Consider the following 15,915-nt stretch of genomic DNA (forward strand, 5'->3'; position numbering starts at 1 on the left):
GGAGAACATTGAGATGATGGTACTTGCTGCTGAACAGAGGGTAAGCATCTGCACCTCATTTCTGGACCACAGTGTTTGCATCGACTAGGTAAAAAATGAACTACCTAGTACCAGCTAATACCACCTCATGGAAAATGCTGAAGATTAAATCGAGCTGAGCCAAGTAGGTGGTAGTGGAAGGGGCTAATATTGGTCAGCAACAGCAATCTATTGTCAAGAGTAGACAGTTAAAAGGCTCCTAGATGCTGTAGCTGCAGTCAAGGGGAGGAAGATCTTTTCAAGCAGGATTTGTAAAAAGCATTTTGACAGTCACACAAAGATGGACAGCTTTTGTTCTGAGGGTTTGGAAAGAGTTTGTCTCTGTCAGTGTCTGCATTCACTTCGTTCCTCTAATAGAAAATCAATGTGCAGATGTTTATTCCTGCACTGACTGCTTCTATTCATCCTGCAGCTGCTGGAACAAATTAATGGTCTAAAAGTTGCTTTGCTCAGGTCTTTGTTTGCTCTGCTTCTTTTTTCCCAGGGCTCAAATACAGACATTCACAGAATAAATGTTGTTTTTATTCAAAAAATACATATTTTAGTGCACATTAGAATGAGAGTTTTAGATGCCTGCCCTAGCATAATAGGCCGGAACTAGTCATATCCCACAAAAGTGTATAAATCCAAATCCATCCTTTGAGATATGAGTTTAAGGCCCTGTCATAGTAAAAGGGCTGCTTAGAACCAATGTCACAGTTACTCCTGAAGTGTTACTTAATAAGAGAGTTACCCCACTTTGCAGTACAATGATTTCTACAAAGAGTCACAGAGTAAAATTTGTACTTTTAACACATGAGACACTTTGACTCTTCAGTGCAGTGTGGAGCCTAACAAAGATCTGTTTTGTGTCCCAGCTGATCAGCAGGAGGAGAAGAGTCTGACGGAGCAGCAGAGGAACATTTTCAGCCATCTGGACTCAGCTGAGTCACTACAGAGGAAACAATGAGCTCAACACAGAAGGTGAGGAAAATATTGCTGTTACATTTTTTTTGAAACTGATGTTAAAAGACAAAATAAAAGGTCACATTTTAACAGGACACTGAAACAAAGACTTTAAAAATCAAGATTAAAATTAAAACCACACATTTTCATACATTGAATAATTTTTTTCAGTGAGCATCATTCAGGACATTTCGTTTTGATAACAAGAACTGAGAGAGTTCTGAAGGCAGGAGGAATCTAACTCTGTATTATCAACGTATACCTAAGAAAGTGTAATTCCTTATCAGGATGTTCAAATAATGCTTTGAAATTATGTTTAGGATTACCAGATAAAGTAATTAAATCATGAACTGTCACGCTGTGCTAATAAATGTTACAAACAAATAAAAGAAAACATGGGAAAGTATAGACCTGCTACACATTTAGTGCCATTCTGAGTTAACGTTAACATTTGGTTATAAGGAGTCGCTGAGTTACTTTTAAAATATCAAATGGCTTATTGGCTATTTTTGGTCTAAGATATATATTTTCAATTTTTTGAGCAATATAAAAGATGAACTAATCCATTGTGATGTGACCCTTTGAATTTGACCTCCATATTTTGAAGCATCAGCCACATTTATCTCCAAGTAAGGAAATAGGATGTTTACACTGAGCATATTTGTCATAATTACTGAAATATTTGATGATGTCATGTTCAGAATTTGTATATGCAGGTATTTTGAAGAACATCTGCTTTGTATTACTTCTGAGAAACTCTGCCTATCTAAGATGCCCTTTTTATATTCAGTCATGTTAAGATAATTGTCTAAGGATTGGAAGACGCCTCGAGTGGCCTCTAGAAGAACTGCAGGATTTGGCACTTCTGTGCCAGCTTCAATTTTCAGCCCATTAAGTTTCGTCTTGGTTTTCACTCACACTTGGTGGGATTTCATGTGCTACTACCACATACTAAACATTTCGACATATTAAAAAATATGTAGGACTGCCTTCTTTCACTTGTACAATATTCCTAAAATTAGAAATATCCTGTCTCAGAGTGACACTGAAAAATTAGTTCATGCATTTATTACTTCTTTGCTGCACTTTTGTAATTCTTTATTATCAGGATGTCCTTAAAACTCCCTTAAAAGCCTTCAGTTAATCCAAAATTTTGCAGCAAGAGTACAGGGACTAGAACAGACACTATCTCTACTTTCAAGATTAGGCTTAAAACTTTCCTTTTTGCTAAAGCATATAGTTAGGGCTGGACCAGGTGACCCTGAATCCTCCCTTAGTCATGCTGCAATAGACGTAGGCTGCCGGGGATTCTCATGTTGCATTGAGTATTTCTTCTTCAGTCACCTTTCTCATTCACTATGTGTTAATAGACCTCTCTGCATTGAGTCATATTCCAATAAATAAATAAATTATTATTATTCTCTGTCTCTCTTTCACAGCATGTATTTTGTCCTGTCTTCCTTCTCTCACTCCACCTGGGAGGAGGTGGTTCTCCTGGAGGTTTCTTCCTGTTTAAAGGGGTTTTTTCCTTCACCTGTCACCAAAGTGCTTGCTCACAGGGGGTCATATGATTGTTAGGCTTTCTGGGGTGGGGGGGGTTGTATTACTGTAGGGTCTACCTTACAATATAAAGCACCTTGAGGCGGCTGTTGTTGTGATTTGGCGCTGTATAAATAAAATTGAAATAAATGGAACTAAAATTTGATCTGCTTGAAATTCTCTTCTCTACTAAGCAGCCTTGTTGCTAACATGACTGCATATTGTTGTTGTTGTTAATATATTTCAAACATGTAAACAATATACAGGTACATTTAGTAAAGAAAGTAAGAGAGAGAAAAAAAAATAAAAGTCAATATATTTCAATATAGCTACCGTTCTGATTCATTACATGTTCAAAGGGAGTGGGAAGAAGTACACACTTATTTAATCCCACCCCTTTGCCATAAGTTATCAGTTAATATTTACTCAGCTTAAATAGTGAACAGATTTCTGATATATACAATAATATCACATCATGACATTAATTTACATTCACTTAATTTCAATATTTTTCCCTTTCTTTATAGTTCGAGAAGATCATATTTTTATAACTCTTATTTGGACATTGCTTTAATTCCATATTCAAACTGTTCCACAGTTTCACTCCATGCACAGAAACACAAAAGCTTTTTCTTGTAGTACGTACCTTCCCTGTTTTGAAGTTACAAAAAACCCTTAAATAATAACTTCCTTCTTTCAAAAAAAAAACATGCTCTGAATATTATGTGGCAGTTCTTTATTTTTATTTCAGACTGCAAAAATAGTGAGTTTGTATGTTCCCTATAATCTGCATTGTGGGTGATTCAAATTGCCTTTTTTTTTTTTTTTTTTTTTTTGAAGAGTAAAAAGTGAATGTAGTGTCATTTTATAGTTGTTGCCCCAGACCTCTGCACAGTAGCTTAAGTATGGTGAAACCAGTCAACAATATAGAACATGAAGTGATGTTCTGTCTAATACCTGCTTTGGCTTGTTTATTATTGCAATGCTTCGTGATACTTTGGAATGAATATATCTTACGTGAGCTCTCCAGTTAAGTTTTTCATCTATTATTACCCCCAGAAATTTATTTTCACTGACTCTTTCAATATCATCACCGTTTATTTGAATCTTAGCATTTGTATTTAAACTACTATTTCCAAATAACATATGTTTAGATTTATTCAAATTTAATGATAATTTGTTTTTATCAAGCCTTCATGCTGTTTCATCCTCGGGTTTTAAACTAGTATTAATTTACGGTTCATTTTGTTCCATGACTGCATTCCACTCATTGCCTCTGTTTGTATCTCTGTCATTGCAGGACCAACATGGAGCAGGAGGTCCGAGCACTCAGGAGGCCGACAAGCCTCACAGAAGTAAGGGAGAAAAAAAATACACCTGTGACAAGTGTGGGAAGGCTTTTACTCGGCCTGGAAACTTAAAAACACACCAACTCATCCACAGTGGTGTTAAAGCATTCAGTTGTGACTTGTGTGGAAAGTCTTTTACTCAAAAGAGTGCCCTAAAAACTCATCAAAGCCTCCACAGTGGAATTAAAGCATACACCTGTGATCAGTGTGGGAAAAGTTTCACATGGAAACAAGGCTTAGAAAGGCATAAGCTCATCCACAGTGGAGTTAAAGCATACACTTGTGATCAGTGTGATAGAAGTTTTACTCAAGGTAGCCACTTAAGGATTCATCAAGTTTCCCACTCAGGAATTAAAGCATACAGCTGTGACATCTGTGGGAGAACCTTCAGCCATATAGAGAATCGAAACAAACACCAGCGGATTCACACTGGACAGGATGTGTACTGCTGTGATCAGTGTGGCAAACGATTTGTAGCATACAAACATTTACAAATCCATAAATTTACTCACACTGATGAGAGACCCTATAAGTGTGACTTGTGTGATAAAGCTTTTAACGCTCCATATTCCCTGAAAGCACACCAACAGATCCACACCAGAAAGAGACTCTTCAAGTGCAGTTACTGTGAGGTATGTATTTGCATTCTCCTTTCAGAGTATCTAATCAATTCAGGTTATTTGTTTGTCTGTTTGTCAGCAATGTATCATCCACAGTTTTCATGATGTCGTTTTCAAAGTTTGTGTGATGGTAGACACTGATAACTGCTTGAAAAGTTTTAGTTTTGTAAAAACTGGGTCATGGTCACAACGAACATGAAAACCAGTGAAAACTTTAAATTGTGCACAATTTCTATTATCCACAATACTAGGCCTTGGAGGAATGAGCATATAGGTTGGCTAAGCATTTGACTTGACCTTCATTCTTTGTGCCCAGGGTTAAAGTTTCAAGAAACCATATTGAGTATTATATCACATGCTAGGGCATGGAGAGAGCTGTACATCACACTTTCTTTCTTTTTTTATATGAAAACCCTCCGCCATGAATTGCTACCTTATCATGGTGGAGGGTTTTGTGTGTCCTGGAGATTCCAGGTGCTATGTCGGTAGAGTCTCCTATGGCAAATTGGTCCTTGACTGAGGGACAGGCACAAAGAGTGATTCAAAAAACCTGTGTGAAAGAAAAATCTAGGGAACAGTTCACCTTGCCCTGGGATAGGGTTACCGGGGCATCACCCTGGCCGAGGCCTGGGGAGGATACCTGAGGGTTAGCACCTGACGTCCAAGCCTTAGTTCAGGGGTGGCCAACTCCAGGTCTTGAGAGCCGGTGTCCTGCAGGTTTTAGATAACATCCTGGGTCAACACACCTAAATCAAATGATTAGTTCATTACCAGGCCTCTGGAGAACTTCAAGAAATGTTGAGGAGGTAATTTAGCCATTTAAATCAGCTGTGATGGATCAAGGACACATCTAAAACCTGCAGGACACCGGCTCTCGAGGCCTGGAGTTGGCCACCCCTGCCTTAGTTCCTAGGACCCAGCTGGGCACAGCTCAAAGAACGGCCCACCACCTGCAAGAGGCACCACACTGCATTTGGGTTTAGTGCACTCCGGTGGACTGATCCCCGGCTACCCAGGCTAGTGATTGGGACATTGAACAACACCTCTCTGGTTACAAAGAAGTCTTAGTTATTGCATTGGGTTCAGAGGTACCGGCTACATATAGTCAGGCTCATCTGAATGTGCGGCTTGGGCTCTGGAACCAGTCTGGATTTGCCCTTTGTGTGAGGTGTGGGGCTTGGCTGGGTATCTTAGTATCCCTTCGGGTTGCTGCCGGTATGGTGGAGTTTCTCCAGAATGAGAAGGTTTGTTCCCTATTCCTTTGTCAGTGAATAGGTCCCGACAGTCGTCTGTGCTTATGGGCCGATTGACAGTTTCAAGCAGGGGTGTCGAACTCCAGGCTTCAAGGGCTGGTGGCCTGCAGGTTTTCCATAACATGAATTATGTGATTACCGTATTATCCGCACTATAAGTCGGACTTAAAATCCTTTAATTTTCTCAAAAATCGCCAGTGCGTCTTATAATCCGGTGTACTTTATGCATGAATTCTGGCTGTGTTTACTGTTACGGTAAACACTTCAAGACATGTTGAAGTAATTTAGCCATTTAAATCAGCTGTGTTGTATCAAGGACACATCTAAAACCTGCAGGACACCACCCATCGAGCCCTGGATTTCGACACCTGTGGTTTAAAGTGTCCAGCCTTCTTGGAGTCCATGGTTGGGGTGCTTGAGGGTGCTCCCCCTGTGGACTCATCCTACTGGGAGACTGGACGTTTTTACAGCTTGGCAAAAGTCTTGAGCCAATTCTGCTCCAATTATATGGTAAAGATAATAAAATACACAATTTTAGTATGTAATGCATCAAGGTCAAAGGTCAAGGTGACACAAAATAGTAAGAAGCTTTTGCTTTAGTTTCCAATGTGTCATCTGCCAACTTTAAAGCACTATATTAGTCTTCATTCTGTATTTAGTGAGTCAAACAAAATTCTGTTCTGGATACAAATTTTGGGGTAACATTAAGTTAAGCGCGTGCACATCTTGAATATGACGTGCTTATACTTTTTTGTATAATTTTAGTTATAGTAGTTCAGTAAGGTAAGTGCTATGATCTAAATCAGGGGTGTCGAACTCCCCTGATTTGGATCAAGGACACATCTAAGGCCTGGAGTTCGACACCTGCGCTCTAAACAGTAAAATGTAATTGGACGTCTGCAGAGATGCTCTTTATTTCAGGCGACGTTCAGGATGAAAGTGTTGAAGTGACTGACTTACACTGTCTTTGTGTCTTTGTTTAGAAGCAGAGCGACACAGATGGATCCAGTTCTCAACTCTGTCCTTGCTTTGGTGGTGGGAAAGACTTTTTTTGTGACTTTTGTGGAAAAATGTTCAGTCAGCAAACAAGCCTCAAAACACACCAGCGAAGACACACTAGACACAAACTGAACTACTGCAACAAATGTGGGAAAGGCTTCCCCACTCCAAGTACATTAAAACGCCATGAACTCATTCACAGTGGGGTTAAAAAGCACCTCTGTGATCAGTGTGGGTCATCGTTCATCAGTATAAGTCAGCTTAAAAGGCACAAGCGAGTCCACACAGGAGAGAAACCATACAAGTGCACACACTGTGACAAAAGCTTCTCACATTCAGGTAATCGTAACCTTCATGAAGCTACACATATTAAAGAAGAGCTATAGCTGCGACCAATGTGACAAGAGCTTCAGGAATCTCACGTGGCAAATGAAGAGTTTCACTGTTACCAGTGTGCCAAAACATTCATTTCATATTCTGCTCTCTGCAAACATCTGCAGGATCATGAAGGGCTGAAATCATTCCCATCACTGGATCACAGTGAATCAGAAGAGAGAGAAAGAACAGAGACTGAAAACCCTTGAGATCAGGCTCCACAGAGTTCAGATAGAATCTCCTGTAAAGATCTGATGAGACAGCTATGAATGAAAATGGTTCCCTAGTTCCATTTTAAGCTTTCTAAACTGTTCTGCTTCAGTGTTCATGTCGAGTGGTTCGCTTTGTTGTAGCAGTTGAATGAAGAAATCTGTTGTCGTGTTATCAATTTTTTATTGAATGTATTTAAAAACGTGTTCTGCAGATGTTTTCTTGTTAAGGGTTTTGGTGTTGTGAAATTCTGCAACGGTTAAATAAAAGTTTAAAATGTTAAATTAAGAAATAGTTTGAGCCTTGATTTCACTTCCTGTATTTCAGAGTAAAGACTGAAGTGACAGCCAACCTGATGTAGCAGCCAAGAAAGATTTAATTTGTCTATAAACAGTGAACACCTGTGTGGATCAACGCGCTTGTTTTCAACAGGTTTCTCCATGTAACGATCTGCTAGAGGAGAGTATGGGGAGCCATAGCCCCATCCCCCAGGGCATGAAGCAGGCATGGAGAAGATCCAAGCCCCAGACATCCAGAGGTCCCAGAGTGTGAGAGCCCAAGGAGGACCACTGGAGGGGTATCTGTGCCACCCTCCTGGGAAGAGCTGAGGAGAGCCCCAGACGAGGGGTCACCCAGCAGCCAAAGAAGCTAGAGGGGGCTGCAGTAGCGTGCCCACCAGCTCTGTCAGCAGCCTGCTGTGCCAGAGTAAACCGAGCCACAGGCCCAGAGGCCGGAGGCCTAAGGGTCCCCGCACTCCTGACCAAGCCCCGGACACCAGGCCCTGCTAAGCAGCCACTGGGAGTGATCTGGTACATACCGGAGCGCCCAGCCCTGGACACCAAGAACCACCAACGCACCAACGTTTGAGGGCATCAACCACCCCATACCTCCCTCCGCCCGCTCATGTGTAGTATTGCTGCGTGGAGCCCAGAGGGATTGATCTTATGTGGTGGCAGAGGCTGTATCAACTAATGTGATCTATTAGATGGTTTCTATATTGGCTATAATTAAGATTATTTTTATTTCTCCAGTTCATGAGGACCATTTTCTTAGCAGTGCATAGGACAGTAAAAACCATGTGGACTGTCTTCGTTTCTGTAGTGATCCAATTCATCCAATTTTCCCAACAAGCACAAAAAAGGGGAGATTGGAATGTTACATTTCAGACAAATTGATAAGTCTTCACATATCCCGTGCCAAAACTTCTGAACTGGTGGGCAGAACCAAAGAGCGTAGATGTAATTGTCCGGTATATTGCCTTGACAGTGTGAGCAGCTGTTAGAATTCAATTCAATTCGATTTTATTTATATAGCGCCAAATCACAACAAAAATCGCCTCAAGGCACTTTATATTGTACAGTAGATAGCACAATAATAAATACAGAGAAAAACCCAACAATCATATGACCCTCTATGAGCAAGCACTTTGGCGACAGTGGGAAGGAAAAACTCCCTTTTAACAGGAAGAAACCTCCGGCAGAACCAGGCTCAGGGAGGGGCGGGGCCATCTGCTGCGACCGGTTGGGGTGAGAGAAGGAAAACAGGATAAAGACATGCTGTGGAAGAGAGACAGAGATTAATAACAGATATGATTCAATGCAGAGGTCTATTAACACATAGTGAGTGAGAAAGGTGACTGGAAAGGAAAAACTCAATGCATCATGGGAATCCCCGGCAGCCTACGTCTATTGCAGCATAACTAAGGGAGGATTCAGGGTCACCTGATCCAGCCCTAACTATATGCTTTAGTAAAAAGGAAAGTTTTAAGCCTAATCTTGAAAGTAGAGATAGTGTCTGTCTCCCAAATCCAAACTGGAAGCTGGTTCCACAGAATAGGGGCCTGAAAACTGAAGGCTCTCCCTCCCATTCTACTTTTAAATACTCTAGGAACAACAAGTAGGCCTGCAGAGCGAGAGTGAAGTGCTCTAATAGGGTGATATGGTACTACAAGGTCATTAAGATAAGATGGGGCCTGATTATTTAAGACCTTGTATGTGAGGAGCAGGATTTTGAATTCAATTCTGGATTTAACAGGAAGCCAATGAAGGGAAGCCAAAACAGGAGAAATATGCTCTCTCTTTCTAGTCCTTGTCAGTACTCTTGCTGCAGCATTTTGGATTAACTGAAGGCTTTTCAGCAAGTTTTTAGGACATCCTGATAATAAAGAATTACAGTAGTCCAGCCTGGAAGTAATAAATGCATGAACTAGTTTTTCAGCATCACTCTGAGACAGGATATTTCTAACTTTAGAGATGTTGCGCAAATGGAAGAAAGCAGTCTTACATACAGTGGGTTGCAAAAGTATTCGGCCCCCTTGAACTTTTCCACATTTTGTCACATTACAGCCACAAACATGAATCAATTTTATTGGAATTCCACGTGAAAGACCAATACAAAGTGGTGTACACGTGAGAAGTGGAACTACAATCATACATGATTCCAAACATTTTTTACAAATAAATAACTGCAAAGTGGGGTGTGCGTAATTATTCAGCCCCCTGAGTCAATACTTTGTAGAACCACCTTTTGCTGCAATTACAGCTGCCAGTCTTTTAGGGTATGTCTCTACCAGCTTTGCACATCTACAGACTGAAATCCTTGCCCATTCTTCTTTGCAAAACAGCTCCAGCTCAGTCAGATTAGATGGACAGCGTTTGTGAACAGCAGTTTTCAGATCTTGCCACAGATTCTCGATTGGATTTAGATCTGGACTTTGACTGGGCCATTCTAACACATGGATATGTTTTGTTTTAAACCATTGCATTGTTGCCCTGGCTTTATGTTTAGGGTTGTTGTCCTGCTGGAAGGTGAACCTCCGCCCCAGTCTCAAGTCTTTTTGCAGACTCCAAGAGGTTTTCTTCCAAGATTGCCCTGTATTTGGCTCCATCCATCTTCCCATCAACTCTGACCAGCTTCCCTGTCCCTGCTGAAGAGAAGCACCTCCAGAGCATGATGCTGCCACCACCATATTTGACAGTGGGGATGGTGTGTTCAGAGTGATGTGCAGTGTTAGTTTTCCGCCACACATAGCGTTTTGCATTTTGGCCAAAAAGTTCCATTTTGGTCTCATCTGACCAGAGCACCTTCTTCCACATGTTTGCTGTGTCCCCCACATGGCTTGTGGCAAACTGCAAATGGGACTTCTTATGGTTTTCTGTTAACAATGGCTTTCTTTGTGCCACTCTTCCATAAAGGCCAACTTTGTGCAGTGCACGACTAATAGTTGTCCTATGGACAGATTCCCCACCTGAGCTGTAGATCTCTGCAGCTCGTCCAGAGTCACCATGGGCCTCTTGGCTGCATTTCTGATCAGCGCTCTCCTTGTTCGGCCTGTGAGTTTAGGTGGACGGCCTTGTCTTGGTAGGTTTACAGTTGTGCCATACTCCTTCCATTTCTGAATGATCGCTTGAACAGTGCTCCGTGGGATGTTCAAGGCTTGGGAAATCTTTTTGTAGCCTACGCCTGCTTTAAATTTCTCAATAACTTTATCCCTGACCTGTCTGGTGTCTAAATCCAATCGAGAATCTGTGGCAAGATCTGAAAACTGCTGTTCACATACGCTGTCCATCTAATCTGACTGAGCTGGAGCTGTTTTGCAAAGAAGAATGGGCAAGGATTTCAGTCTCTAGATGTGCAAAGCCGGTAGAGACATACCCTAAAAGACTGGCAGCTTTAATTGCAGCAAAAGGTGGTTTTACAAAGTATTGACTCAGGGGGCTGAATAATTACGCACACCCCACTTTGCAGTTATTTATTTGTAAAAAATGTTTGGAATCGTGTATGATTTTCGTTCCACTTCTCACATGTACACCACTTTGTGTTGGTCTTTCACGTGGAATTCCAATAAAATTGATTCATGTTTGTGGCTGTAATGTGACAAAATGTGGAAAAGTTCAAGGGGGCCGAATACTTTTGCAAGCCACTGTATTTGTTTAATATGTGCGCTGAAGGACAGTACAATAACCTCAGTTTTATCTGAATTAAGAAGCAGAAAGTTAGCGGCCAACCAGGTCTTTATGTCTTTAATACATTCCTGCAGTTTAGCTGATTGGTGTGTGTTACCTGGCTTCATGGATAGATAGAGTTGCGTGTCATCTGCATAGCAGTGAAAATTTATGCTATGTCTTCTAATGATGCTGCCTAAGGGAAGCATGTATAATGTAAACAGAATTGGTCCTAGCATCGAACCCTGTGGAACACCATAATTGAGCTTAGTGTTTGTTTATTTGTTTATTTGTTTATTTATAAGGAACCCCATTAGCTTCCACAACAGTGGTTGCTAGTCTTCCTGGGGCCCAAACCATCAAATACAAAAATAAAATGTTACACAATGAGTTGGATGCAAAATGTCCACATAATTTGGCTCTTACATCCACAACAAGGTTTTACAATTCTGAAAATGTAAACATGTAAATATTAAAAATTATAAAAAAATAAAATAAAATTAAAACAAAACAAAACAAAACAAAAAAAACACTCAAACAAAATACACAATTTCCATTACAAGCGACATTACCCTCTTAAAAGTTTACAATAAATTAAAAACTGCCTAAATAGGCTTTTAGGTGATTTTTAAAAGTATGAATGGAAGCCAATTCTCTAATTGCACAAGGCAACTTATTCCACTGAAAAGATGCTCTAAATATAACAGAGTTTTTCAAAAAGTTACTTTTAACTCGAGGAGTTACTAAATTGTGGTTAGTTGAGAATCGTGTAGCATGATTATGTATTTCATCTGGATACTGCAACTGAGCATAAAAAAAGTGTGGTGTGTTTACCAGTATTGCTTTCTTTAAAAATACAAGTAAGCCATAGTGTAATTTAGCTTGTACAGAAAGCCAAGAAAGTTTATCGTGCATTTTATCAATACTTGTATAATATGAACACCTTAACACTAATCTGGCCGCCCTATTTTGGACTAACTGAAGTCTGTTCAGATCTGTCTTATTAGCTGCTGACCAAATGATTGAACAATACTCTAGATGAGATAATACTAGCGCATTAATGACACCTTTCATAATTGAAGAAGTAATATAAAAGGAGCATTTCCTAGCTATAGCTATGCCCTGTCCCATTTTCATAATAACAGAGTTGATGTGCTGAGACCATGAAAGGTGGTGGTTTATGGTAACACCAAGTAATTTAATCTGGGTGACCTGTTCTAATACCGATCCAGCTATGGAAAGATTTAGTTGTGGGCTGTTGACTAAGCGTACTCTACTTCCTATTAACATGGATTTGGATTTAGACACGTTTAAAATCATGTTGTTTTTACTTATCCAGTCAAACACGTTCAGCAAATCTAGTTGTAATACGCTTGTCAATTCCGAGTAGCTACTGGCTGAATAAAACATGGTGGAATCATCAGCATACATTACAAGATGGGATTTATCCAGGACGTACGGCAAATCATTCGTGAAGACTGAATAGAGAAGTGGACCGAGGCAGCTGCCTTGGGGTAGACCACAGTTCATTTCACAGCCCTCCGAGAAATAACCATTATAATAAACCTTTTGCCTTCTTCCAGACAAATAACTTTCCATCCAGCGCAAAGCAGCTGTTGAAAATCCATAACATTTTAGTTTATCTATCAAAAGATCATGATTTATCAAATCAAATGCAGCACTAAAATCCAAAAATACCACCCCGACCAAGTTCCCATTATCTAGATATTTATACCAGTTATCTGTCATGTGAATGAGAGCTGAGCTGGTGGAATAACCAGGTTTGTAAGCATGTTGAAACTGAGTGAGTAACTGATTTTCTGTTAGGTAATGTTGAATTTGTTCATAGACAATCCTCTCCATAATTTTACTTAGAACGGGGAGCAGACTAATAGGTCTGCTATTGACACCATTAAAAACGTCATTCTTGTTTTTAGGAATGGGAATTATTTTCGATTCTTTCCACTGCAATGGAAATAAGCTGCATGCCAAAGATCTATTAAATATGTGACATATAGGAAGGGACACAAACTTGGCTGCAACTTTGAGCAGTTTACTGTCTATGTTATCAGAGCCGGAGGATGTATCGTCAGGAAGTGATATCAATAAGCGCTCTACCATCTCCACATTCACTGCCTCAAATTTAAGTTGGCATTGCTTATTATTCATGATAACATCCTGTATAAGACGACGTGATAAGGTGGAATCGCCTCTGTTCATATTAGATTTTAAATTTGTTATTTTATTGCTGTAGTAATCTACAAAATAATTGGCTATGTCCTTAGCTTTACTTATAAACGTACCACCCGTGTAGATGTGAGACACCACCGGAGCAACATCTCTACCCATTATATTATTTAAAACTTTCCACACCTTCTTGCTGTCCTTATTGGCCTCCTTGAGCTTAAGTTGATAATATTCTTTCTTCTTGCGCCTATTCAATTTAGTTACTTGATTTCTTAACTCGCGATATCTTGCCCACTCTTGTGGACTGACAGACTTATGTGCTTTTGCTTTTGCTATATCCCTTTCTGACATTGCAGCCTTAAGTTCATTATCTAGCCAAGGTGCGTAGTTCTTTTTAACAGTAAATCTTTTTAAGGGGGCATGTTTGTCAGCCAGGTAGCAAAAGCTTTCAATAAACATAGATAATGCCACATCAGGGTCACCCTCGAGGCAGATGTCGGTCCAGTGAATTTCTTTTACATCATTAATATACTTATCTGCATTGAAATGTTTGTATGATCTATGAAAGATAATCTTTTGTGCATTTTTCAGTGGTTTCATTTTCTTAGTCAAACCTACAAGATTATGGTCACTATAACCAACTGGAATAGAAACAATATTAGAGCAATGCTCAGGAACATTTGTATATATGTGATCAATACATGATGATGACCTATGACCTCCTGCGTTGACCGTGACCCGGGTGGGAATGGTGATCATCTGAGACAGGCAACAAGCCGACGCTGATGAACTTATCTTTTTCCTTAAAGGACAAGAAGGAGCTGACCAATTGATGTTAAAGTCTCCTAATAAGAACATGTCTTTGTTTTCCTCAGTTACTCTTTCCAGCATTTCACAGATTCGTTCTACATACAACATATTACTACTTGGGGGTCTATAGCAGCAACCTACTAATACAGGTCTGCCATAGAGCGGGTGTAACTGAACCCACACAATTTCCAGATCGTCAAACATTAAGTCCATTCGTAGTTTGCTTGCCATATTATCATTAATGTATAGGGCTACGCCCCCTCCAAATCTGTTTCTGTCCTTCCTATACAATTTATAACCTTTTATTTCAAATTCATTATTCTCAAAGGCATCGTCTAAATGAGTCTCGGAAATAGCCGTATCGTATTTGTTGACAACAGTGACTGAATTTCCTGAATCTTATATTTAAGGCTACAAATATTGACATGAGCTACTGAAAAATCTTTACCGGAAAATCCGGGAATAAGTATAGGGTCAGACATTTGCAGACCGATCAATCACAATGTGTGCTTTTCGAGACCCTCAAAGCGCTTTACTATTCCACTATTCATTCACTCTCACATTCACACATTGGTGGAGGCAGCTACAGCTGTAGCCACAGCTGCCCTGGGGCAGACTGACAGAAGCAAGGCTGCCATATCGCGCCATCGGCCCCTCTGGCCAACACCAGTAGGCGGTAGGTAAAGTGTCTTTCCCAAGGACACAACGACCGAGACTGTCTGAGCCGGGGCTCGAAACAGTAAGCCTTCCGATTACAAGACGAACTGCCAACTCTTGAGCCACGATTACCCTGTTACTATTATTATTAGTAGTAGTATTATCATTAGTAGTAGTTTTATTATTAGTATTATTTGGCTATACATATCTGAGTGAGCAGATTTTCTGTCACACGAAGAGTGTCCTCAGGTAGCTGTCTGAATGCTGGACACATAAAGTGTCTTTTTTGTTTCAAAATAGCTGCTCTGCACTACGCCAAATATAATTCTATAGAGTTGTTTGTGTGTAACTGTTGATATAGAGTGTGATTAAATTTATTTCTGATCCAATCATATGCCACATTGACTTCTGGGGAAATTTTAGATGGCACTCATCAGAAAGGTTGCCGACCCCTGCTCTACGGTGACTGTAGACAGTTGCGTCTTTTCATTGGCCCGGAGTCTACGGTGAGTTAGACCACCATTTTGTTGTTTGCCAACCGCCAATAAAACTTAGAAATAAAAGAAGGGGGCGGAGCAAAGTGAGGACGCTCCAAGAGAGGACGTGTTTGTACAGAGAGCTGCTTTTTCATTCAGAGAATAAAGTAGTACCAACGTTTGGATCGATATCTGCATCGATCTGCCCACCCTTGTCTCCTGGATCGTAGCTGAGATCAGCGTGAACCACGTGGGTCTCTGCTCCCTGATCTGTTTCCTGTGTTTGGAAAGAGTTCCAGCTTCATCACGGAGTTTCTCTCGGTTTGTGGGCTCATCTAAAGGTAAGCACCGAGCTAACTTTACTGTGAGTTCAGTTCATGTTGAGTTTAGCTCCTGAATGAGGTCTTCTGCTGCTCTCCTCGGTGTCTGTTCACAGTTTATTGTGAACACGTTGAGAGAAGAGTGAGAGAGTGTTTGGAGAAAAACACCAACTAATCATTAGCTCAGCATGC

General features: G+C 40.4%; 1 protein-coding gene across 2 annotated transcripts; it reads left to right on the plus strand.

The window, feature by feature from the left end:
* The first annotated feature begins 948 nt into the window (after positions 1-948).
* On the plus strand, positions 949-7,613 carry LOC116333513 (zinc finger protein 239-like). Of its 2 annotated transcripts, none has more exons than XM_031756764.2 (3): positions 949-1,002; positions 3,824-4,504; positions 6,729-7,613. In XM_031756764.2, exons 1-3 carry the CDS (start codon positions 985-987, stop codon positions 7,128-7,130), a joined length of 1,101 nt encoding a protein of 366 aa, XP_031612624.1. In that variant the 5' UTR covers positions 949-984; the 3' UTR covers positions 7,131-7,613. The 2 variants fall into 2 exon arrangements, with proteins under 2 accessions (XP_031612624.1, XP_039472961.1); XM_039617027.1 differs by having other exon boundaries at positions 6,732-7,613.
* The last annotated feature ends 8,302 nt before the right edge of the window (positions 7,614-15,915 follow it).

The sequence above is a fragment of the Oreochromis aureus genome, linkage group 9 (assembly GCF_013358895.1).
Source record: "Oreochromis aureus strain Israel breed Guangdong linkage group 9, ZZ_aureus, whole genome shotgun sequence".
NCBI lineage: Eukaryota > Metazoa > Chordata > Actinopteri > Cichliformes > Cichlidae > Oreochromis > Oreochromis aureus.